We start from the raw sequence: 25,616 nt of genomic DNA on the forward strand, positions 1-25,616 counted from the left end.
GGCAGAGGGAGAAGCAGGCTCCATGCAGGGAGCCCGACGTGGGACTCGATCCCTGTTCTCCAGGATCACGCCCTGGGCCAAAGGTGGCACTAAACCGCTGAGCCACCTGGGCTCCCCTTATTTTTTTAAAAGGAGGCTTTATGTATACACCACTGCCAATGGGAAACCAATACGCATGATGCTAAATCGTGCAGGGAAAACAAAACGTCATTAAATCCTAGCTAGATACTGTGGGTGATGTAGGCTGTGTTCTGTGTTCAAAAGGCAGCCTGGCAAGTGTTTGAGGGGCTGAATGACAAAGTGGCACCCACACAGATTTGCTGCTGCATGCAACGGGAAGGATGGCAAGGGAAATGAGCAATGAAGCCTTTGCTCAGTCTATGAGTCAATATAAATATGACTTTGAACCACTCACAAGATCTCCTCCTGTCGTACATCGGGCGGTGGGGGGTGCCTCTCGTTTTCAGAGGGGGCCTCGGGGCTCAGGGTGTGTTTCAGGGCCGCTTATTAAGGCTGGCCTGAGCTCCTACATCTCATGCCCAGTTCAGTGCTCCTTCCGGTAGATTTTGGAGGATGTGTCCATGAGGAATGAGCTCACTCAGAGGCACTTGGAGCCTCCTCTTCCCACCATGCAGCGTGAATCATTCTGACATATGTGCCCTCAGCCCACTAGGGACACACCTCTAATTTTAGCACTGACCACAGGGTATCCTAGAGATCTGTTTACTTAACTGTTTTTCCTTGCTGGACTATGGACTCCCGGAGGTCAGGGGTGTAGCTCGTTCATATCCTCTTCCAAATGCTGGTTTTGGGGCTGGGCACACAGTAAGTGCTTGGGGAAAGCTCATTGCATTGGCGTGCTCAAGCCCCAACCTGTGTCTTGTAAGCAAGGATCTGAGGTGGGGGCACCTGGATCAGGGGTTGGTGTGTAAACAGTGGTCAGATTTGCTGAGACCTTGAATTTGCATGGTGGCCTGGGCTGATGGTAGAGTCACCGGCCCTCTAGAAAGCACTGGCCCTCTAGAAAGCATCAGCCTGCTACTTTGACAATGGAGTAATTTCCAGTTGGGTACAAAAGGGTGTCAGGGCTGGGGGATGTTGACCAATCAGGAAAAAAAGGACTTGGTGGGAAGGAAATGGGAATGGGTAGGTGGGGGAGGTAATAGTACCAGAGGCAGTATTAACTCTTCCTTGCCTTCTCTATGGATGGACCCCCCCCCCCCCCTCTTATCATAGCGTGGCCTGTGATTCTTTATATTTTCCTATAATGTAATGTCTAAGAGTGTGGGCCCTATACCAGGCTGCATGGGTTCAAATCCCAACTCTGGTATTTATTTATAAGTCAAGTAACTAACTTCCTTGCACCTCAATTGCCTTATTTGTAAAATGGGTGATACCAGGGAGTCCCTGAGACTATGAAATGGATGAATATATAGGAAGAGCAAACACCAGTGCCTGGAACATTAGCATAAACACTGTATCAACTACTTCAGGGTTAGCTAATCTTTTCCCACCCTCCTCTCCATTTTTCTAGGAACTCAAGAGCCATAGACTGAGAACTAGAAGGGTCCTTAGAAGCACCTCTAGAGCTACCTTTTCATTTTACCGAGGAAAACAGGCCCAGAGAGAGGAAGCGAGTTGCTTTAGACCCCAAAGCAAGTTCAGGACAGGCCGAGGGCAGGACCCACATGGCCTGAGTGCATTGTGTCGCCGTGACCGCCAGCGGCTCTTCCCCTTGCCACCCTCCCCCTGCTCAGGACCCAAGGTGTGCGTGGAAGATAGCATTTCTGCAAAGAGCCATGTACCTGGTCTCCCAGTTAGGCACTAGACGAAGCCAGATGAAAAAGAAAGTAGATTAAGTTTCCAGCAGGAATTTCTAACTTTTGAAAAGAGCTTTATTGTTTTTGTGAAAATAATATGTGTGCTCAGTTAAAAACCATTCAGGCAATTCTTGTGAGCACACTGAAGACAGTGAAAGTCACCTTTGGTTCTGGCCCTGGGAGAGCACCACTGTTACACACCGAGAAACACCCATCTGGACATCTCCTTGTACATGCACAAAATTTATTTCCTGAATTTTTAAAATTATTGTTGTGCTTGAATCCTTAGGCAGGATCATTTTCCCCTTATTCTAGGCAAGGATTTCACAGAGAAAATAGAGAGATTCAAGCAAAAAGTGACTTCATCCTGGAGAAACAGCCACCCTGCCTACCAACTCAGAGAAGATCTAGAAGCAATGAGACTAGGGTCCCCTCTCCCAGCCTGGCCAGGGGTCCTTAACAATTCCAGAGAATCAAGAAGGCAGATCTGGGAGGCATTTGGAGAATCTTCCAATGCATTCGTCTTACAGATGAACAAACGAAGGCCTTAAGGAAGTTTCTTTGCTCTTAGTTTAGGCTTCTGTGCATGAGCCCTTTTCTTTCTGGAAGAAAGGCATTGTTTTAAATGGTAGGAATGGATAGGGACCTCACAGTCTCTTGTTGTTTGTCCCCAGGATGCAGGAGTAACAACCTGTCCTCCTCCTTCCCTGGCCTGCTGCCACACCTCTCCAGGTGACTCACAATGCCAGCCTGGGGTGGGGCTCAGGGTAAACTAGATAAGAGACTGATAATGAAATTTCTGTACCGGCTGGCTCCATGTACAGGGGAAAGATGTCTTCTGGGTTAGCCCAGAACACACAAGATTGAGAAGATTAACCTTGCCCGGAGGGCAGCCCCGGTGGCTCAGCGGTTTAACGCTGCCTGCAGCCCAGGGTGTGATCCTGGAGACCCTGGATCGAGTGCCACGTCAGGCTCTCTGAATGGAGCCTGCTTCTCCCTCTGCCTGTGTCTCTGCCTCTCTCTCTCTCTGTGTCTCTATGAATAAATAAATAAAATCTTAAAAAAAAAAAAAAAAAAAAAAAAGCCTTGCCCGGAGAGAAGCTGTGGATATAAGTGGGTTTGAATCACATCTTTGTGGAAGGCCAGGGAGTCCAGTCCTGACCTGTGTTCTCTCCAGGGTGGAGATGGTTCTTTACTCATTCGGTCAACAAATAATTATTTGATGCCTACTGTATATGCCAGGCACTGCGATGTTTCCTGGGAAATAACTGAACAAGACAGACTTCGTCCGGGCCTTGGAAGACAGACACACCAGTAAATAAATGTAGCTTGTGATTGGTGCTAAAGAGCGAATTAGGGAGCAAATGGAGGAGATGAAATTTCCTACTTTAGATGGTGCAATCAAGGAAGGCCTTTATGAGGAGCTGAGGTCCAAGGAATGAGAAGGAGCCAGCCATAGAAAAGGCCTGTCGAGAGTATCTCAGACAGAGGGAATAGTACGTACAAAGGTCCTGAGGTAGGCAAGTATGACTGAAGCAGATGGGGAAGCCTGGGAAGGCCCAAGTAACAGGTGGAGAGGGTGACAGGGGCCTGATTGTATGAGGGGTGTGGCGTCTGATTGAAAGTGGAGGTGTAATTGTCCAGCAGTGCCAGCTGGAGACACAGATCCAGGGCTGCTTCTGCTGTTGGCCCTGCGTAAAGGACCACCTCTCTGAGCTTCTGAAACTTCTGTCTGCGGATATGCTAGAGGCCTTGGGGAGGCTTCTGCAAGAGTAGAGATGCATAGGCACCAAGCACCCTATAGGGGCCAGTATCCACAGGGGGCTGGGACTTCAGATGTGAGGACTTCCAGAGTCTGTCTTATTAGAGGATGCTCCTTTGTGCTGGGGTTGCTCTGTCTGCCTAGAGCACATGGTTGTGGCAATAGCCTTAGGCTGAGAAGTCTGATACCTTGGGAATGCATGTGGCCTTGGGTGGGGCGGCAGTTAGGTCCTTCCCACCCCTTAGTTCCTGGGGTTTTAGTGGCAGACTGGCAGAGGCTGTGCACCAAGTAATGGGCATGTGAGTCCAGGCAGGCTGTCGTAGAAGCATCCTACAAAGCTGAGAGCTGATCCCAGCACCTGGAGTAGTGGGGCTGGGAGAAACACTTCTGAGAGTCCCCGGGGTGGAGTGTACCTATGCCAGGGAACGCCAGACAGGTAGAGACCGAACTCGGGTTCACAGCTTACATCCCCCACAATATCTAGCTAGGATTTAATAAAGTTGTCCCTCAGCAACTCCTATCCTCAACTGGTTTCTGCTCTGATCATGAGTCTGTCCCCTTCCCCACCTTTTTGGGGATGGAAAGAGTCTAGTGGTCACTACCACCCCTATGGGAGCCCGGAGCCCAAATATCCGTCCACTGCTGATTGAATGTCCCCACCAGAGCCTCCTGGGAGCTGCTGGCTGCCCCGCCCCAATCCCACAGTGTCTGCAGCTGCTCTGTGCTCTCTGCTGGCACCAAGTGAGCAACAGCCTCTCAAGGGACAGGGACAGGGCTGGCTCATCTCCTCACCCCACACCCCTCCACCGCCCCTCCTCTCTGACCAGCACAAGGCCAGGCAAACAGCGATCCTGGGTCAGAGGTGGAGCAGAAGCCAGCCAGAGGCCTGAGTTCTCTCTGGCCCTGCAGGGACCACCCTTCCCCTCTGCACACAAGGCCACACATCAGGCCTCTGTCCCCGGGGCAGGGCGGCAGTTGCCTTTACAGTGTGCACACCCATTCCCTAGATGGAAAGGATAATCCTGGGGGAGATCACCGAGTGCTGCTCATTGTGGACACTGTGCCACTGGCCATGGAGTGTTAGAAGCAGAGGCAGCTGCTGTGTGGTCGGGGGGTATTTCCTCCCCTCTGAAAGGAAGGCACCAGGGACCCTCCACGGCCCTTGGAGGTTTGGCCCGGCTGGAAGTCCACGTCACCTCCTAACTGTGCCAAGTAACAGGTGACACTCCTGTTCTGAAAGGCTGTAAGAAAATCCCAAATGTTTTACAGCCCCGCTTGGCAAGCAGTTTCAATTAAACTGCTTTTAGAACCAGGAAGTCCTTCAGGAGAGCTAGTTCACATTCCCTTCCCGTTTTACCCTCCTAGCATCAGGCGTTCCTTGCACAAAGGAAGCCCCTAAGCAGGCAGTGCTGGAGCACAACCTTTGGGGAGGGGCGGGGAAGGGCCCTGATGGTAGGCCTCACCCCCGACCCCTTAGGCCCCCTACCGTATAGTGCACCCCTGCTCCGCCTGCCAGGCCTGTTCCGCCCCTGAAGCCCCATCCAGGTCTTGGGTCTCCTGGGTCTTCAGCACAACCCTGCCAGAAGGGGAAGAGATTTTCCTGCTGGTTGGGCCCCTCCCTGGTGAGCCTACCTGGGGGAGCAGAGATGGCTTGCGTTGTTCCTTGGCTGTTTCCTGAGGCTGCCCTGTAACAACCCAGTGGCTTAGAGCAACAGAAATGTATTTGCTCGCCATTCTGGGGGTCTGAAGTCTGAAACCAAGGTGTCACAAGGTTCTTCTACCTCCAGAGGCTCTGGGGGAAATCTTACCCTGCCTCTGCTTTCATGTGGCCTTGCCCTCTGTGTCTGTGTCTTGTCCCAAAGCTTCCTCTGCCTTTTCTTAAAAGGACACTTGACCTTCTATTTAAGGCACACCCAGGTGAGCAGGATGATTTCATCTCAAGGTTCAGAACCTAATTAACATCTGCCAAGACCCCTTTTCCAAATAAGGTCACATTGGCAAACATGAACACATCTTTTTTTTGGTGGGAGGGTATGGGGCGCATCCAATCCACTGCAGAGCTCAGTGGTCAGAGTCAGAAATCGAAATTGTGGGTAACTTGTCCCTGGTCATGCGGCCAATCAGTCTCACTCCTTACCCATCAACCAAGTGATCTTCCCCTGATTTGGTGCCTGATGGGGTGGGTCTGTGTGGCCTCCGGGCCCAGCCTTCCCAAGGGTTGTGTCTGACCTCAGAGTCCAGGTCCAGTCATCGTCCCTCTGCTGTGACCGCCCTCCCTCTCCTGAGGCTCGCCTGTGCTCCTCTCTGCCCGGCCTCCTCATGCTTCCAGCCCCCTTGCCACCTCTTCCGAGTCACCCCGAAGGTCACTAGCTCATCACCCTGACCCCAGGCAAATATGGCTCACCTATCTGGAACTGTTTTCCCATCTAAAAAATGGGGATAGGTAGAAAAAAAAATAAAAAATGGGGATAGGCAACCACCTGCCATGTCTCTCCTGCAACAGAACTGTGGGTCGATGAGATCACAACCAACATTCCAGACATGATGCCCATGCGTCAGTAGTTCTCAAATGGAAGATATAATTTAAGAGGAAAAATCATCATAGCTCAACTCGCAAGTATGAATCCTTGGTTGTACAGAAACTTCTTTAAGTTACAAAGTTAACTAGAGAGAAGGGTTACCTTTAGAACAGGTGAAAGGATGTATGTTGTAAGGATAACTGCAAGGAAACAATATCCTAGAACTCAGGGACCAGCCCCCACTCCCCAGGTACATCCCAGTCCCCTGCAGAAGCCCAGACTCCTGAGCCATCTCCCACACCCCCAAGCTGGCAGTCTCCACAAGCCTCCACCAGCCCTTCTCACCCAGGCTGAGCCTGCTGATTACCCCGTACCCCTTCTCGAATCCCAGCCAGACCTCTCCTGTCTGGGCACCTCAGCAGCCAACCTCTTCCCAGCGGTGCGCTAACTTCCCAGAGCACAGACACCGTCCAGATTGTCCAGAAGGCCAGGGAAGTTTCAGCCTATCAGTCAGGACTCACATGGAGAGAAAGTGGGCTCGGAAATCCGGCCTGGCTAGTCAGAGTTCCCTCACAGACACCACCAGAGCTCTGGCTTCCACTCCCCGCTGCATGTAAGAATCACCTGGGAAAGTTTAAAAACTGGAGGTGCCTGGATCCCATCCCGTACCCACTGCGTCAGCTCCGAAGATGGGGCCTGGTGTGTACTTGCAAAATGCTCCAGCGCCAGAAGCCTCAAACGATAGTCAAGGCCCCCTGGATCTACAAGGTCTTTTTGACCTCAGGAAGTGACCGAGGCTCAGAATTTGGCATCAGCCCCGGAAGCCAGCACCCACTCCACTCCAGCTAGGGGGCTTGGCCCCAGTCTGCAATGGGGTGTCTCCAGGGGCTGGCCTCTGCCCTCTGCCCTCCACTGAGCCCAGCACAGCCTGTCCCCTGGCAAGGGGCTGGAAACAGCACAGAAAGCCTATGCGACTTGTCCACGGCCATACACAGTGTCCTGGGAGGGGCTTCCAGCAGCCCGGAGAGTAGATGTTTCCGGCTCTCCAGCAGGAAGGAGGAGGGCTCTGAGCCCCTGAGTCCTGACCCTGACCAAGCTCTTTTCCTTCTCCTCTCCATGCAAATATTTACTTCCCTGCAGGCCAAGATGCAAATGGCTCCATTGGCGAGAAAGTCCCCTTTGGAAAAAATTAAACACAGCAGACACTTCTCTACAGTGAAATAGCTTCTTCTTAGAGATGGATGCAGATGCTGGTTTGTGCCAGTCACTTCCCCTTATAGGGGCCTCAGTCTCCTCAGCTGTAAAATGGAACAAGTACCCCCATCTGCCTGGCTCACAGGGTTGTGCTGAGGATCCAAAGTGGTGCAGCAAAGTGTTGGTGAGGCAGGCACATGATGGCATCCCTCCCGTGCCCTCCAGCACCCCCTGACCAACCCCCCCCCCCCCCCCCCCCCCCCGAGCACGGGGCTCCTGTCCAGTAATACCTACTCACGGCACCTATGCTGATGCCTCCTGCAGAGACGCTCCACTCAGAGCCCTGCAGGCACTGGCCCACTGGCCCCGGTGGGAGGCACAGTTATCCTCTTCCCACTGAGGAGGAAACTGAGGCACAGAAAATTGTGGGTGACTTGTCCCTGGTCATGCGGCCAATCAGTCTCACTCCTTACCCATCAACCAAGTGATCTTCCCCTGATTTGGTGCCTGATGGGGTGGGTCTGTGTGGCCTCCGGGCCCAGCCTTCCCAAGGGTTGTGTCTGACCTCAGAGTCCAGGTCCAGTCATTGTCCCTCTGCTGTGACCGCCCTCCCTCTCCTGAGGCTCGCCTGTGCTCCTCTCTGCCCGGCCTCCTCATGCTTCCAGCCCCCTTGCCACCTCTTCCGAGTCACCCCGAAGCTCTGCTACAGTCCAGGCTGCCCCGCGAGACAGGAAGCCACACCTGGCTTCTGGCCGCTGCTGCCCACCTTAGCTTCCATCTCCCTGCTGGGCTGACCCTCCAGGTGAGGAAGAGGACACCTTAGTCTTCTGTTTCCCCCGCCTGGCCCAGGCCTAGCCTAGAGCTGGACAAATGCACCACACTGACCTCCAAGGGCCGTGGAGGGTCCCTGGTGCCTTCCTTTCAGAGGGGAGGAAATACCCCCGATCACACAGCAGCTGCCTCTGCTTCTAACACTCCATGGCCAGTGGCACAGTGTCCACAATGAGCAGCACTCGGTGATCTCCCCCAGGATTATCCTTTCCATCTAGGGAATGGGTGTGCACACTGTAAAGGCAACTGCCGCCCTGCCCCGGGGACAGAGGCCTGATGTGTGGCCTTGTGTGCAGAGGGGAAGGGTGGTCCCTGCAGGGCCAGAGAGAACTCAGGCCTCTGGCTGGCTTCTGCTCCACCTCTGACCCAGGATCGCTGTTTGCCTGGCCTTGTGCTGGGTGGGTGGGGGGAGAGATGAGTCAGCCCTGTCCCTGTCCCTTGAGAGGCTGTCACTCACTTGGTGCCAGCAGAGAGCACAGAGCAGCTGCAGACACTGTGGGATCGGGGCGGGGCAGCCAGCAGCTCCCAGGAGGCTCTGGTGGGGACATTCAATCAGCAGTGGACGGATATTTGGGGTCTGGGCTCCTATAGGGGTGGCAGTGGCCACTAGACTCTTTCCATCTCTAAGAAGGTGGGGAGGGGGACAGACTCATGATCAGAGCAAAATCAGATGAGGACAGGAGTTGCTGAGGGACACACAGTCCCTATGACAGGAGTGGGGCCTGTTTGTCCCTGTCTTCTTCCTTTCCTGAGGTCTCTTTTGGGCCTGGCCTCTCTTAAACGGAATTTGCCTTTATGCAGCCAGGAAGCCCTCCATGCTGCCCCTTGTCCAGGCCAATCGTGCCTTCTGTTCCCTCCTTTTTTTAAAAAAAATTTTTTTAATTTTATTATTCATGAAAGACACACACAGAGAGGCAGAGACATAGGCAGAAGCAGGCTCCCTGCGTGGAGCCCAATGCGAGACTTGTTCACAGGGCCCCGGGATCCCACCCTGAGCCAAAGGCAGATGTCCAACCACTGAGCCACCCAGGCGTCCCTGTTTTGTCCTCTTAAAGCTAACAATCAGTGAGCCCTCCCTCTGTTTGCTAGACATTCTCTTATTTACTCAGCCAGCAACCCCAGCAACCGTGAGAGGCAGCATTATCATTGCCTCACTCTACACTGAGGTAAGGAGCGGCCCAGAGAGGTTAGGGAACTTGCAAGGAAGGAAATGCTCAGACTCACTCTCAGTTCCTTTGTGTCTCAGGGCCTTTTTGTTGGGAGAGTGTTTCCCTTTCGGAGACATGGGCTGTTTTCGGGGTGGGGTGGGGGGAGCTGTTGGTTCACTGGCTCTGTGACTCCGGCAGCCATCTAACATTTCTGAGGCATTTGGGGCCCTCCGGTTCTCCCCAAGGCTCTGCTAGAGGAACGAGGACCCCAGGGTGGGGATCAGTTTCCCAGGGCAGGGATCCCAGACTCCTGCACGGAGGTGGGCTGACAACCCCCCTGCGTGGGCCAGGAGCGAGCAGACCCGACGTGGCACAAGGCATCGGCTCTCTGGACCTGCAGGAAGGCAGAGATGGAGCCGGCATCCCTGTCTATCAGTGTCCCTCACTATCCTTTTTACTTTCCATCAGAGGAGGGCATGCCAGGGCATGAGAACTCTTGTTCCTGATGTGGGAGGACAGCTTGTGGTGGAGGGAGCACTGGCCTGGGGGTCTGGAGACCCAGGTCACAGCTGCTATCCGGTGGCTAATATGCTGTGTAACCTCGTGGGAGTGACAGCCTCTCTCTGGGCCACAAATTCCCATCTGCAAAATAAGGGGTTGGGCCAGAGCAGCGTCCGTCTACTTATTGCTGGCAGTTCACAAGAGGCTTTTACATGGTCTCTGGGGAAACATTTTAAAATGTAATAGCATTAGTGTGATATGTGTTGAAGAAAATAATTAGTATCTCAAATCTGTGATTTTTTTTTAAAATAAAGATTTCATTTATTTATTCATGAGAGACACAGAGAGAGAGGCAGAGACACAGGCAGAGGGAGAAGCAGGCTCCATGCAGGGAGCCCGATGTGGGACTCGATCCTGGGACTCCAGGATCATGTCCTGGGCTGAAGGCAGACACTCAACCACTGAGCCACTCAGATGTCCCTCATTATTATTTTTAAATATTTTTTTTTCAATTCCTTAGGAGTTTCTTTCTTCTTCTTCTTCTTCTTCTTCTTCTTCTTCTTCTTCTTCTTCTTCTTCTTTTTTTTTTTTTTAAAGGTTTTTAATTTATTCATGAGAGACACACAGAGAGAGGCAGAGACATAGGCAGAGGGAGAAGCAGGCTCCCTGTGAGGAGCCCAATGCAGGACTCGATCCAAGGACCTTGGGAGATGAGCCAAAGGCAGATGCTCAACTGCTGAGCCACCCAGGAGTCCCTCAAATCTGTGATTTCATAGATGTTGACAGGTTAGGTCAGGATTTTATTTATTTATTTATTTATAACTTTATTTTTAAGATTTTATTTATTTGAGAGAGAGAGTGCCCACACATGCACATTAGCAGGAGGGAGGGGCAAAAGGAGAGGGAGAAACAGGCTCCCCACTGAGCAGGGAGCCCAATCCCAGGACTTTGGGATCATGACCTGAGCTGAAGGCAGACGCTTAACTGACTGAGCCACCCAGGCACCCCACGATCATATTTCTTTTAATAAGAAAAGTCAGCTGATTTAAAGAAAAGTAGTGGCACCTCCTGGTCAGGTGTGGGCACTTGATATAGTCCTTGGAGCTGTTGACTTTTAAGGAAAAAGTATTACATCACCTCACAGGTTTATAAAGGAGTGTCCCCGGTCTCCCTGGGGCCTCTGAGTGACTACTGGGCAGGTGTTAGTGCTCCTGGCTAATAGCAGAGACAACCAGCCCTCAGGGAAGTGGCCTGTCCAAGGTCATGCAGCTCCTAAGTGGCGGAGGGCCTCCAGCTGGCGGGCGTTCTTTGCCAGGTCGCAATAGCCCAGCCTCAGGGAGTGGCCGGTCATGCGGCCTTCACCTCCTCTCACAGCTGGCACTTGGCACCAGGGCTGCATGGGCTGCCTGGTGATAGTTTGTTGTGTGTGTCTTCTCTTGTCCTAATTTTCTTAAAGTAGAGGAGGAGGGAATTGAGGGTGTGGAGCAGCCCCCCTCCCCGTCCCCGCAGGCCTCTCCCCAGTCCACAGGGAGGGGCATGTCCTGAAGCCCTCAGGGTCCTGTTTTCTAGCTGGCTTTCTTGGATGCATAATCGGTAGGTTCCTGTTATAACCTATATTTAGCCCCAGTTAGCAGTTAGTGATACATCTGGTTAGGGCATTAATTCCAGGCCACAGGAAGCTGCCTGCCACTGGCCTCTGGTGAGTAGGCCTGGGGCTGTGGCCCAGGCTAAAGGGAAAACTCAGACCTGTAAGCAGGCTTCCTCTTGGGAAAGATAGAACTTGCATCTTGCTTGCTTTCTCAACTTTTTATTGTAAAAAGAGTACAACCTAGAGAAGGTGAAAGAATGACACAAGGAACACTCAGGTGCCCACCAACCAGAATCCAAACATTTGGCCATGTCAAAGTAAGTTGCAGACATTATGACAATTCACTCCAATATCTCAGGATGCATCTCCTGAAAAAGAAAAAAAAGAACATTCTTGACTATAACCACCATTATCGTGCCTAAGGAAATACAAGATCCGTGTTAAAATTTCTCCAGTTGTCCCTACAATATTTCTCACAGTGGATTAAAAGAAGTAATCAGGATCCAGCACCACAGTTCCTGCCTTGCATTGAATCTCACTTTGACAGAAAGGTCCCAGTGCATCTGAAACGTGGGTGGAAGTACCGCCGAGCCCCTGAAGGTTATATGTTCTGGTGTCCCGGGAGGACCATTGTGTTACCTGCCTGCCTTTGCCTGATCCCCCAAGACCTACTGGGGCCTTGCCCTCTTCTTGCTCAGGGAGATTCACAAAGTAGATAGGGAAAGGCTTGCTGGGCCTGGATACTGATGTGGAACGCAGGGGTGGAAGGGGCCTGTATGAGCCTTCATCCCATTGGAAGCCTGACTGGGGACTCCCTGAGCTTCCACCCTGAATCGCCAGCCGCACATGCTGGGCCCTGTGCCAGACCCTGGGGGAGGTGCTCGAAGCTGCTGCCCAAGTCAGGGCTGGCTGCCCACGGCCTGCTTAGTGAGACCTAACATGCCCTGGCGTTGCTAGATCGTGGACGCTCCGCAAACAACGAGCATGCTGAGCAGGTTTTTGGGAAGTCGGTGTCCCCATAGATACGTGGGATGTGGTCTTTTGTTCCCTGGCTCTGATGCTTCCGGTGTGGTTGGGGTGGGGCAGGAGAAGCTCTTTGTCTTGCAAGCTGGAGAACCCTGGTTGCTGGAGAAGCCTCACATCAGTAGTTCCGAAATCAAGTTGTGAGAGGGGAAATGAGCTTTAAAAAAAAATTTTTTTTTAAACTCACAGAAAAGTTGAAAGAAGGGTTTAAAGAACACCTGCATGCCTTTGGTTACCAATTGCTAACATCTTAACATCTCTCTCTCCCTCATTTCTTTCTCTCTCTCTCTATCTCTCTCTTTCAATACAACACTTTTTTTCTTTTTGCCAACTGAGCCAAAAGAAAGCTGCAGGCATTGTGACCTCACCCTCAGACACTCCAGCGTTCAGCTTTCCAAAAAAGGCATTCTCCCAAGAGCTTGCCATTGTCCATCTGAAAAAAAAAAAACAAAAAAAAAAAAAAACAAAAACTCCGTAAGACAAAACCTCATCTCGTATGCAGTTCCCATCCGCAAATTTCCCCAGTTGTTCCCCCGAAGGTCCTATGGGCTGATCTTGGACTCCAGCAGGCCGCACGCAAGGCTCACATGTTGTCTTGGCCGTGACGTGTCCCTGGAATCCCCCGGCCGTCGGGGCTGCTTGTGATCCCTCTGCCGCCTCCGGCCGGTGATGTGCAGAGCACCAGCGGTCTGGATTCTGGATGCACTTCTCGGTTTCCTGGTCACTGGGCTCAGGCCACACGTTTCCGATACAAGCGCTGCGTGGGGGCAGGAGGCCCGGGCACCGTCGGGGGTTCGGAGGCATAGGATGCGCGGCCTGCGGTGCCAAGCCCGTCCCCCGGCCCCTCCATTGTCAACAGGCACTTCCTCTTGATGACAAATAAGCTGTGGGGTGGCTCTTCCGGCTATGTGAATATTCTGTTCGATGAAAGAACTTTTTTTTTTTTAAGATTTTATTTATTTGAGGAGGGAGAGAGAGCACACACAGGGGGAGGGGCAGAGACAGAGGAAGAAGCAGACTTCCCACCCAGCAGGGAGCCCCACTCGGGGCTCGATCCCAGAACTCTGGGATCATGACCTGAGCCCAAGGCAGACCCTCAACTGACTGAGTCACCCAGGCAGCCCCTGAAAGGACTTTTGAAAGCAAATCTGAGCATGGGACTCCCTGTTTAAATTATTTCAGCTCTTTCCCTATTGCAACTTCGAAACATATCTCAGGTCGGCCTGCTTCCCATGTCCACCCTAGACCAGGCCACTGCCACCTGGCATCAGAGTGATCACAGGAGACTCCTGACTGTGTTCCCTCTGTGCCTCCACCCCCTCAATCCATTCTCAGCATGTCAGTCAGTCCCAGTAACTCATGGTTGAGTTACCCGTGGGTCAGTCAGACGTTCCTCTGCACACCTGCGCACCTCCCGCCCACTCTGAGCAAGAGTCAGAATCCTCCCAGGTGCTTGAAAAGCTCCACTTGACCTGCTTCGCTCTGCCCTGCCCTCTGACCTCATCTCCTACTCTGTGCCCCTCTGCCACCCCATAGATGCTCTTCTGTGAGCACCTTCCGAGGTCCCGGGAGCTGCTTGAACATTCGTCCATACATCGCATGGATGTTAGAGAGCTCTCTCCTACTTCAAGGGTGCTCAAAGGTCACTTTCCCTGGCTAAGCCATGTAAAATGACAGTCCCCTCCCCCAGCCGCCCTGGCCTCCTTTCCTGTTTATTTTCCTCCGTAGCACTTATAACCATGACATATGGAGTTTTTCTTATTTGTCTCTCCCCATCTAGAATGTGAACTCCCCCAAAGCTGGGGCTGATGTGTTTGGTTTGCTGCTCTAGCTGTGTTCCCCCCACCCCCTGCCTCTAGTTCCCCAAATAGCTGCTCTCAGAGTATGCCCCAGCCAGCCCTGGGGGGGATCCTTTCAAGAGGTCCACGAAGTCAAAACCATTTTTATAGTGATAGGGAGATGTTGCTTGCCTTTCCCCACTGTCATCCTCGGGCGACGTGTCCAGTGGGGTGTCTCAGGGCCTGGGGTAGTAATATGGCAGCAAACTGAGCGAGGAGCAGCTATGAGACTGCAGCTCTCTTCCATCAGCTACACATTGTTTGCAACGATGTAAACCCCATGCCACTCTTTCTCACTCCATTTTTTTGGAAAATATTTTGTAAAATATGCTATTTAGGCTAACGTGTAAATCTATTGTTATTTTTAAATGAGTCAATAAATATTTAGAATGTCTGTTTTGATTTCTTATGTAGGAAATAATGAATATCTGTAAAAAACAAAGCTGTAGGGTCCTCCAAATACTTTAAGGCTAAAAAAGGGTGTCCTGAGGTCAACAACTTTGAGAACCACTGGCTTAAAAATCCCCTCAGTAGAGAGACACTGAATGAATGAACATGTCCATTTAACCTGAGAGATGTGGCCTTGGTGGTCTGGCCTCAGTGAGCTTGCTGGGCCTCCCCCTTTTCCTCCATCCACCTGTGCTTGACTCCAGCTATGCTGACCTGCTCCCCCCCTGGTACCTTCATGGGCATCCAAAACTGCTCGTCTACTTCAGAAATCTTTGCTCGTCTATTCCATGCATTAAATGGACTCAGTTCAAGCATCACCTTCTCCAGAAAGCCACCTAGGATTCCACAGGTCTTGCCTGTGATTTAGCATCTTCTCCTCTCTGGCCCCTCTGCACACTCTACCCCAGTGTTTTCCTAACTGCTGCATTTGTTGGTGTGCAATTGTGTCTTACCAGACTGAGTTCCTTGAGGGCAGGACCTACATCTTATCTTTTTATGCCCAGGGCTTGACACATAATAGGTATTTAATAAATATATGTGGAATCAGTGAAGGCTACCTTGGAATTCAAAATAGGGACTCCTTTCTCTCTGAATTATCCTTGGAGCAAAGTGCCTCTAAAAGGGGAAATGGTTTCTGGCGTCTAATTTGAAAATGTTGGTGTTAGAACAGTACTATATCTTTACTGGGGAAGGAGGAAGAGCATTTATTGAACACCAGAAATTTTTGCGTGACACCCTGCTTCGGGACCCTGCGGTTCATCACGCCACTGTGGACCAGCTTGGGCCCTGACCGTTTTTCATATGGTTTCTGTGGGGAGAGTGTGGTCTGGGAGCTAAGCCACCAAGTACTTGTGTACTGGGCAGCCCCGGTGGCTCAGCCGTTTAGCACCGCCTTCAGCCCAGGGCATGATCCTGGAGTCCTGGGATCGAGTCTGACGTCGGGCTCCCTGCGTGGAGCCTGCTTCTCTCTCTGCCTGTGTCTCTGCCTCTCTCTGTGTGTCTCTCATGAACAAATAAATAAAATCTACATATAAAAAAAATACCTGTGAACTTGTGGAACTAACACGTTTGCACAGTACATTGCAGACTTTGAAGCTGTTGAGGTCAAGGATGGTATGTGTGTTGCTGGGTCCTGCCATGGTGCCCTGCATGCAGTAGGTAATAAACACCTGGCATTATTTGTTCATGAGCATAACTAATACGATAACAAACTACCTTGTATCCTTCAAGGCTCAGCTCCATTGGGCCTTCTCTGATTTCCCAGGAGGAAGTAATTGCTCCGCCTCTTGTCTCAGAATATCCTTACGGGTTATCTGTTTTACCACTTCCACCTGTCTGCCCCCAAACTTTTTCTAAGGAGAGTCCCAGCTGGGTCAGCTCTTCCCCACAGTGTTTGGTACATGTGGGGAGTTCTTGATTAGAAATTCCACGCTCTGCCCTGGCCAGGTCAAATAGCTGGGCCTGCCAAACCTCCCAGCTTAGCCTGGAATGTGCTGTGTGCATGTAGGAGTCTTCGAAATCAAGAAGACTCCTGCCTATCTGTTGGTGACAGGAGGGGAAGCAAAACAGACCACTGTATCCACCTTGTTTCCAAAGGCCATGTTTTCCACCCCTGGACCTAGCTGGGGTCCCTCCAGCCTTCTAGAGGCCTTTATCCATTTCTGTCCAAAAAGCTCAAATGGCCTGGGAAGCACTGTTCATAGAGCTGTCCTAATAAAGAAGGAATAAACCTTACTTATGGACAGGAAGTCCTGATAAAGATGTCATTCCTCCCCAAAGGGATCTATAGGTTCAACGTGATCCAGTGGAACCTCAGCAGGTTTTTTTTTTTCTTGGAATTTGATAAGGTGATTCCAAAATGCTACAGAAGAATCAAGGTCCAAGGATATCTAGCCACTTCAAACGAAAACGGGAAGGGACTTAGCCTTCTAGATGCCCGGATATATCAGAAAGCTGTAGTTGCTATCATCAGGGGGAGTTGTTTGCAGATAGCCAGACTGACAGAGGGTAGGGATAAGGAGCCACAAACAGACCTACGCATATGTGGGACCTTAGCGTGTGACCCCACCACATCAGTGGGGGCAGAACTGGCTAGTCAGTGGTGCTTATTACATTATACGTGAAAGTGGGCTGTGTCAGAGAGTATCATGGACCAAGGTCTGCAATTAACCCAGTGCTCTGCACTTGATGTCTAGATTTTGTTAAAAGAGAGAAGTCCTATCCAGGGTCAAGGCAGGGTTGATAACAAAGTACCAGTGACAAAGGCCAGAGAGACTGGCTCCTTTGCTGGCAGCAGGAGACAGCAGCTGTTGCTTTCCCAAGGGGCTGGCTTTGATTTGGGGTTGGGAGGAGTCCCATTCCGTAAGCATGGGCTGGCTGGGGCAGGGCAGTGGCCCCTGGCTCCGGGACCCGGGAACTCAGAACTGCCCAGTGGTCCTGGAGGTGGGTCTGGCACTCTCCTGGAGGAAACATCCATTCAGGTTGAGGGCACTCCCAGGGCCTTCTGGATCTGGCCTGTCCTGCTTTCCTGAGGGGCAAGAGGAGGGGGACAACATGAGGTGAGCTTTTTTCTTAAAGATTTTTGAAATTTATTCATGAGAGACGGAGAGAGAGAGGCAGAGACATAGGCAGAGGAAAAAGCAGGCTCCATGCAGGGAGCCCGATGCGGGACTCGGTCTTGGACTCTGGGATCATGTCCCAGACAGAGGAAAGGCAGACGCTCAACTGTTGAGCCACCCAGGTGCCCCGAAATGAGCTTTTCGGAGCAACTGGGCGGAGAGACTGTTTTCTGCTGAATGAGGTCAGTGAATATGAATTGAACTCGCTCTAGCTTGTGGCCGGATGATTAGGGCACATGCTTTTTAAATAAGGATGGTCTCTGTGGCTTCAGAAAGGAGCGTTGTGGAGAGTGCTGAGGGACAGCCTTCAATGGGGGATACTCTAGAGCTGTGCTGTCCAATGTGGTGGCTGCTAGCTACCTGTGGTGAAATTTAAATTAGTCACAATGAAATAAAATTTAAAATGTAGTTCCTTAGGCACACAAGTCACATTTCAAGAGCCAGAACATAATGGGTGGCTAGTATGTGCCTAAAAGGGTGAAAACGGGTCTTGCAGGTCTGCTGTGAGACTTGCCCCAGCTGAGGTTGAGCCAGCAGACGGTGACCAGATGCTTCCCGAAGGAGGAGACACAGGTACTGGAATGCCTCCCAGTGTCTCCCACTTCCCAGCATCTGTGTGAAGCTGGGCCTCTCCCTGCAGAGGGAAAAGCTGGTTCCAAGCTGCGGGGCTCAGCGAGAACCTTCAGGTTAGTTTATGATGGGCCCCAGGGCTCCTGCGTGGCCTATTAGAGATGCCACAGGGCTTGCGAAGCCTGGGGCTTTGGGCCTTGTCTGGGGGCTGCCAGCAGCATCCCCCCTCTGGCCCCAGATGGGCATGACTGTGCCCAGCCTCCCCGAAGCCCCCCACCTCCCTGCCCCCAGCCCTGTCTTGCTGAAGCTGTCCGGCACCATTTGCTTCTGGCTGGGGCTGGAGTGGTCACCAGCCTTGGGGAAAGGCTATAATTAGCAGAGAGGACTGGATGGGATTGATTACATGCTGGCACTAACAGTTTATTTTATACTCAAATGCAAACACAAATTGATAATGTCGGAGATGCAAATATCATTGGAAATCTTGAAGTTCCTGGGAGGGGTACGGCTGCCTCTCTCCAGGCCCACTGCCCCTTGAGCACTTGAATGAGGAGCCCAGAGCGGTCCATGCTGTGTGGGAGCCCCCCTTGGGGGTTGTCTGCCCGGCCTGGAGCCCCCCTGGCTGGACCAGGAGAAGTGGGTGTGTGATGGCTCAGCACACAGTGCTGGGGGACTTGGGAGGCTTGGCTTTGGGTTTGCCACAGTTTTTCCTATGGCTTCAGTGGTCTGGAAATGTTGCAAAGCTGACTAGCAAGGAAAATGCGACGCTTTGCTACAGGAGGGAGAGCACACCAAAGGAAGTTTTATTTCCTGCCGCCAAAGCCATTCTGGAGTGGGCCCCGGGGCTCTAGGGAACTTGTAAAAATAGAAGAAGCCACTGATTGCCTTTCTGGAGAGGGCTGGGGTCAGTTCTGCCCTGGTGTTTTGGAGATGGTTTCTAAAGCAGGCCACCTGAACCCAGAAGCAAAGCCTCAGGCGGGAGTGAGGGAGGGGCACAGGCTGGGGGCCCTCCAGCCCAGAAGACCTTTTTTTTTTTTTTTTTCCATTTCAACCAGAAACAAAAAAGTCTCAGAAGTATATGGAATCAATTCTGAAAGTACTAAGATGTTATCTTGTTGGGTCAGCGAGAGCAGAACTACATTTTTCATCAAGACAGAGGATAAAACCCCACCTCTGTCACTCTCAAGGACACGGTGTCCTTGCATATTTAATTCAGTACCTGCGTGAGCTCTCAAGACTTCTGTCCATCTGTGCGTCTGTCTGTGTGGGGTCTTTTGTAAACCATGATCTTCAGCTTTGGGGTGGAGGGATCTCTGGGCTCTGCGGCTGGTTCCAGGTTGGGGTTGAGGGCTTCCGAAGAAGTCCAGTGATTCTGAAGAGGGAGGCTGGGCTTTCTTACAGCTGCTTGCTCCTGATCTCTGAGGACCCCCAGGGCATAGGCTGGCCTTGAACAACGATTTCAACTTGTTCTGGGTTTGGGAATGTGAACTGACCTGATGGCCTCTGACTGATCTTGCTCTGGCAAAGGTAGATTTTACCTCCTGTGATCACCATTTTCATGTACGAAGTTTCCAGTGTGTGTGTGTGTGTGTGTGTGTGTGTGTGTGTGTGTTGCCTTAGAAATTTAAACATTCACCCGGTGGGTAATTTGATGACATCATTTCCCTCACAGTTTTCCTGATATGGTCAACCTGTGCGAGTCTGGCGGTGACTTTCGCATCTCCTGGCCCGTGTACTGGAAAGGCATCCCTTTCAGACTAGGGGGAGTGTGTCTCGGTAACCCCGGATTATCTTTTTGAACCAAAGGGAATGGCATTTATCTATGAAATGCAGCAGAGGCACGGACCTGGGCTCGGGGAGACAGCTTCCTGGCAATCCTCTGTTATCCAGTGTTTCTGGATTGTTCTGTTTGACTTTTGGCATCCCAGCCACTTGCTTGTCAGAGCTTCAGAGACAGCAGGCACTTCGTTTACCCAGGAGAGTCTTAGTACTCTTTAGAAGGAAGTCAAGGGGATCTATTTTGAGGGCACATTGGAGCCAATTTAAGGCCAGTAGGTAACTGGAGAGGCGGCCTCCTTGGTGTTCTGGCTGTCGACGCTAGGGTTGCTATGTTTGTGGCCTGCCTCACCAACATCCTGTCTGTATTACCCCTCACTTCCTTTGCTCGGACCTTAGCTGGCCACCCGGCGGTTCTGGTTTCTCTCCCACACCACCTTCTTGATGAGGAAGTCCAGCATAGCGATTTGTCTTTGCCCTCAGGAATGTGTGGCCCGGAAAGTCAGAATCCTTGGACAGGCAGGAGACGGGGTAGACAGCGTCAGACGCAAACCCAAGGGGGTTGAATGGGAAGTCCGGCTCACATCCCTTCAATACACGTTGATTGTAAGCACTGATTGTACTTCCTAAATGACTGGACTGCAATGGGTGCTGGGGCTGCCCAAAGCAATCGGAAAATCCCTCCTGACATGGAGCGTATAGTCTCTGTGGGGAAGACAAAAAATGAAAAAGTAAAGGAGAAAAGGTTGCATGTTAAATACTGGTAAGTGCAAAGGATAAAAACAGGACGGGGAATGGGACTGAGAGTTTCAGGGGGAAGGATTTTCTACTTTTAGATAAGATGACCCGGAAAGGCCTCACAAAGCAGCTGGCAATTGAGCAGAGACAAGAGGGAGGTGAAGGAGTGAGCCCTATGGATGTCAGGAGGAAGAGCATTCTAGGGAGTGAGAACAGCATGTGCAAAGGCCCTGGGGTGGCACACTTAGTGTGTTCCACCAGCAGTAGGAAGCCCAGTGCTGCTAAAGCCAAGTGAGGAAGGGGAAGGAAATAAGAGGTGAACTCAGACAGGTTGTGTGGGCCTATCATCTGTGATTAGGGTTGTGGCTTTTATTCTCGGTACACAGAGAACCAGCCTGATCTGATTAGGGATCGCTCTGGTGTGGAGAATGAGCCGAATGGGGCCAATCAGGGCACTATCCGAGGGCGGCAGTGTAGCCCCAGGCTTGTCTGAGGCTTGGGCGTAGTGTCAACTGATAAAACTCCCTGGAAATTTAGTACGAGAGTTTTGGGCTGAGAGAAAAGAGGGGCCCTCCTAGGGCTTTGCGGCCTGGTTTTTCCCGATGGAGTGCTACAACAGTCATGTTTCTACTGTTGAGAAAGTTGATTAACAAGGAATTCAACTTAAAAATCCCCTTAAAATTCCTCCTGCTCCAACCTCTCTACCCTCCCAATGGTCCTGCAAATACATGCCATGCGTATGGACGCCGTGCACAGTGCCCGTCTCTCTGAGCAGCTCTGAAATGTCCTTGGGGTGACCTGCCTGTGCAGTAGGCATCACAGTGGCCCCAAGCTTTGGGGTTTATAGCGTTTCCACTTTCCTTATCTCACAAATGCCTTGCCAAAACCTGGGGTGTGAGCAGGGCAGAAACAAGTGTCTTTGTACCATTTTTCAGATGACAATGTAGACCTATGTCCAACACCTGTCCGAGGCCCACGGTTAGCAAGTGGCAGAGCTGCGACCTACGCCCAGGTCCTCTGAGACCCTCCAACCAGTGGCATTTCCCCTGACTCACCAGTAGTGTCCTCTAAAGGGGCATTTCCAAATAGAGTCTGTGCCAGTTTTCTAGGGCTGCCCTAACGAAGTGCCACAGATGCTGTGGCTTCAACCACAGAGATTTACTTCTTCATGACTCTGGGGACTAGAAGTCCAGGATTAAGGTTTGGCAGAGTTGGTTTCTCCTGAGGCTTCCCTCTTCGGTTTGTAGATGGCTTCCTTCTCCTGGTGTCCTCATACGGTCTTCCCTCTGTGTGTGTGTCTGTGCCCTAATCTCTTCTTATAAGGACACCAGTCATATTGGATAAAGACCCACCCATATGACCTCATTTTAACTTAATTACCTCTTTAAAGACTCTGTCTCCAAATATAGTCACATTCTGAGGTGCTGGGGGTTAGGGGTGCAGTGTATGAACTTTGGGGGAGTACAGTTCAGCCTAGAGCAGGTTCCCTCATGTATGATCACCTGGGGGTGAACCCCCCAATGGCAGGCACCATAGCTCCCAGATGAACTCTTTGTAGGAAACGCAAGTGAGTGACTGCCAGTCCTTCTCTCTCACTCCCTGCTTTCTTGCTGCAGCTGATCGGAGCCCTGGTCCTGTCCGTGGGGATCTACGCAGAGGTGGAACGGCAGAAATATAAAACCCTTGAAAGTGCCTTTCTGGCCCCAGCCATCATCCTCATCCTCCTGGGAGTCATCATGTTCATCGTCTCCTTCATTGGCGTGCTGGCTTCCCTCCGTGACAACCTGTGCCTTCTCCAAGCGGTGAGTTGGCCCCATGTACCAGTAGGCAGGGGGGGTCCTTGGAGTCCCCAGGAGAGCTGGGGAGACTGTCCCTGGACCCTTGGGCAGCCCAATTTTTTCAGTTCTTGCCTCAAACCAGACTTTCTAGAAGGTTCTCTGGATCAGCCTACCTGATTCACGCTGGCCCAGGAGAGATCAAGCCACCTCCACTTTTGGTGTAGAGGCTGATTTGAATACCATCCTTTATATTTAAATCCTGCGTTGGTCTGGATCTCAAGTTGCCAGTGGGAGGAACCACACTCAAATGAGAGCAAACAAACCCAAAAATCACTGGTGGTGAGTCTTTGGCTCATGTAATCAGCAAACCCACACTGGGACCTGGGGCTTAGATGGTGCCCTTTGGCTCTCTCTCTTTTGCCACCTCCCGGCTGGACACTGGGCTTTGTCCTCACGCTGTCTTTGCAGTGGTCCCAGCAGTCTCAAGCCAACAGGGCCTTTTCAGCTCCTGATCCAGGGAATCTTAACTGGCAACCTGTGACCAAAGTCCCAGGACTCTGATGGGCCTACTTGGTTCAATTGTCTGGTCTGGGATCAGGAGGTGGGGTCAGCCCCACCTGACCTCCTTTCTGTGAAGTGAGAAATGGCTCCCCAAAGCTGGGGGTACTGGGTAGGCAGATCCATTCACTCTACACCCACATGTGTGTTTGATCTCACTGTCACCCCTCATGTGGGAAGCTCCTCAAAGCCCTCACAAGCAGAGCATTGGTGCTGCCTGAGGCTGGAAGTTGCTGGCCTCGGTTTGGACAATGCCTAACCTATGATAAGGGGTAGAGGTGGGGGTATATATCCTTCAAGCCTCAGACATCCCCTCACCCGCTCTGGGGGCTCTGGGAAGCCACTTCTGAGGGGTTCTGCAGGCAGACCTGGAGATGCTGGCCCAGCCCTCCCATCAGGCCAGGCCTGCCTGCTCTGGGTCAGCTGCAGTGAGGACCAGCTCTCCTCGTGGCGGTGGTGATGCTGGGAGGGGGGGTTTCCTACCCAGACTCTGCTGAGGACCCCCCGGACACACCTCAGTAACAATCTGGCCTGGACAGCTGAGTCACCCTTCCTGACCACTGACTGGCCCCAGAGATGGGTTTTCCCGGGGAATATCTGTCACATCCTGTGTCCTCACAGGAGGAAAGAGCAAAAGGCCCAGGAGCCAGTAAGAGCTGCAGCAGAGATGATCCTCCTTATCATACTTGACCTCAGAGCAAATGGCGCTCCTCTTGCCCCTCTAGGCGAATCTCTGAATTTTGTTTTTCAGTTTATGTACATCCTTGGGATTTGCCTCATAATTGAGCTCATTGGTGGTGTGGTGGCCTTGATCTTCCGGAACCAGGTGGGCCTCTGGCGCGCGTGGCAGCCGCGTGTGTATGCTGAGCACCCATTGTGTGTGCCCTGGGCTGAAAACTAGGGGTGTGCAGAGAGCGGGGTCGATAATTCCCTGTGGAAGGTCCATTCTGCTGGGGAGCTGGGCATTGAACAAGTAAACCAGAGAACAAGGTGACAGGTGAGCGTCTGGGGCAGATGAGGGAAGGAGGAAGGAGTGAAAAGGAACCTCCCAGATGAGGCTCAGGGGAAACGAAGGTCCAGGCAGAGGGAATCACTGAGGCAGAAGGGAGCTTGGCAGGTTTGTGGACCAGCGTGCAGGCCGCTGGGCTGCAGCAGGTGAGTGATGGAGAGGGGTGGAAGGCAGTCAGAAGGGCCACCAGGGCAGATCTCCTAGGTCTTCGTAGGCCACAGTTTAGGGACTTGGATTTTTTTCTAAGTTTCCTCTGTCTGTAGGAAGACTTTGGAGAGTTTTGCAGGGAAGATGTGATCTGATTCACAGTTTACTCGCCGCTGAGTGGAGAATGGGCAGTAGAGAGGCAGGGGGGACATGGAGGGAACCAGTTGGAGGCTCGGCCGTCATCCGGGGTGGAGGGGGGGTGATGGATTGGCCCTGGAACGGTTGGCAGAATCAGGGCCCCTTGAGCTGGCCAGGTTCTCGAGGCCTCTGATCTCTAGCTCCTTCTCTTGTGGGCTGTGTGCATGTCATACTGGCTGTGTGACCCTGGGCGAGTCATAGAATCTTGTGAAGGACCCGGCGTGGTTATGGCCCCCTGTGGATCCTGGGTACATATCAGCTCCTCTGTCCTGATGCCTGGAGAGGAGAAGGGACTTGTCCAGGGTCCCACAGGGAGCTTGGGACTGTGTAGGGCTGACTTCCAGCCCAAACTCTGTCATCTCTCCATAATCTCATTCCTTCGCCCTCATCCCCCTTCCGTGGTGGAGGTAGGACTTGGGGAACAGGGCAAGTTTGCATTAGTTCTGTTCTGTCCACCTCCACCCCAACCCCCGACCCTCAGTTCCTGGCACTTCGGGCTGGGGCCACATTGTCTTTCTCAGCAGACGTTGAGCCCAGGGCAGCTGTCACCATATCAGACACGGGGGTGTACAGAGCCCTCCAATGACCTGGTGTTTGACTCCTGCCAAGCTCCTGCTGGGTGCAACTGGATCCCGGCCCGGTGGGAGCAAGGGAACACCTTAACCACAGGCCTGTCTACACCTCTGGAATCCAGGGGTGTTTTTTCCCATTTTATGAACTGCAGGAGTGGGATTGGGAGATTCCCATCATATCAATGGAATCAGGGAGGCACAGAGAGGCTAGGAAGCCCTCCCCGGAGCACACAGCAAGATAGAGGCAGCACAGTCTTCTTTTTCAGTCCTCTTTTTCCTCCCCCCACACCCACAGCTTTATGGAGGTATAATTGACAAGTAAAATTGTGACATATTTAAACTGTGCAATGTGATGATTCGATATACATACACATTGTGAAATGATTACTGCAATCAAGTTAAATAACATGTCCATCGCTTCACATAGGAACTTCTCTTTCAGTGAGAATGCTCTAGATCTATTCTCAGCAAATTTCAAGTATACAATACTAGAGTCACCATGCTGTATGCTATATTCAGCACATAACCGAGAGTTTGTACCCTTGGCCAACATCTCCCTATTTCCCCACCCCTACCCTTGGTAGCCACCACACTACTCTCTGGTTCTATGGGTTTGACTTCTTTTTCTTCAGATTCCACATATAAGGTTTCCTTATACATGTCTTTCTCTGTCTACCTTATTTCACTCAGCCCAATGCCCTCAGGATTCATCCACGTTGTTACAAGTGGCAGGATTTCCTCTGTTTATGGCAAATATTCCATTACACGTGTGTGTTTGTAATAGATATATATAATATAAATACAACATAAAAATAAAAATATATAAATATATTAAATAAACAGATATATTTTTCCATTTCTTTATCCATTCATCTGTCCATGGACACTTAGGTTGTTTCCATATCTTGGCTATTCTGAGTAATGCTGCAGTATATCCTTTGGATATATTCCCGCAGTAGGACTGCTGGATCATATGGT

At 51.6% G+C, this 25,616-nt stretch overlaps 1 protein-coding gene and 1 long non-coding RNA gene across 3 annotated transcripts in view; one reads left to right on the top strand and one right to left on the bottom strand.

Annotated features, from left to right (window-relative positions):
• The window catches only part of TSPAN15 (tetraspanin 15), a 49,203-nt gene that overhangs the window by 3,641 nt on the left and 19,946 nt on the right, over window positions 1-25,616 (top strand). The window contains exons 2-3 of one of the 2 annotated variants that reach the window (XM_072756214.1): window positions 21,993-22,178; window positions 23,464-23,538. In XM_072756214.1, coding sequence (XP_072612315.1) covers window positions 21,993-22,178; window positions 23,464-23,538 — 261 coding nt within the window. The remainder of the gene's footprint in view (window positions 1-21,992; window positions 22,179-23,463; window positions 23,539-25,616) is intronic. The other variant, XM_072756215.1, reaches the window with a different exon arrangement.
• LOC140598622 (uncharacterized) lies at window positions 11,594-13,086 on the bottom strand. The gene is made up of 3 exons (XR_012001106.1): window positions 12,974-13,086; window positions 12,755-12,819; window positions 11,594-11,731 (listed from the first exon to the last, which is right to left on the bottom strand). It is a non-coding gene; the product is annotated as an uncharacterized lncRNA (long non-coding RNA).

Source organism: Vulpes vulpes, chromosome 4, assembly GCF_048418805.1.
Source record: "Vulpes vulpes isolate BD-2025 chromosome 4, VulVul3, whole genome shotgun sequence".
Classification (NCBI taxonomy): Eukaryota; Metazoa; Chordata; class Mammalia; order Carnivora; family Canidae; genus Vulpes; species Vulpes vulpes.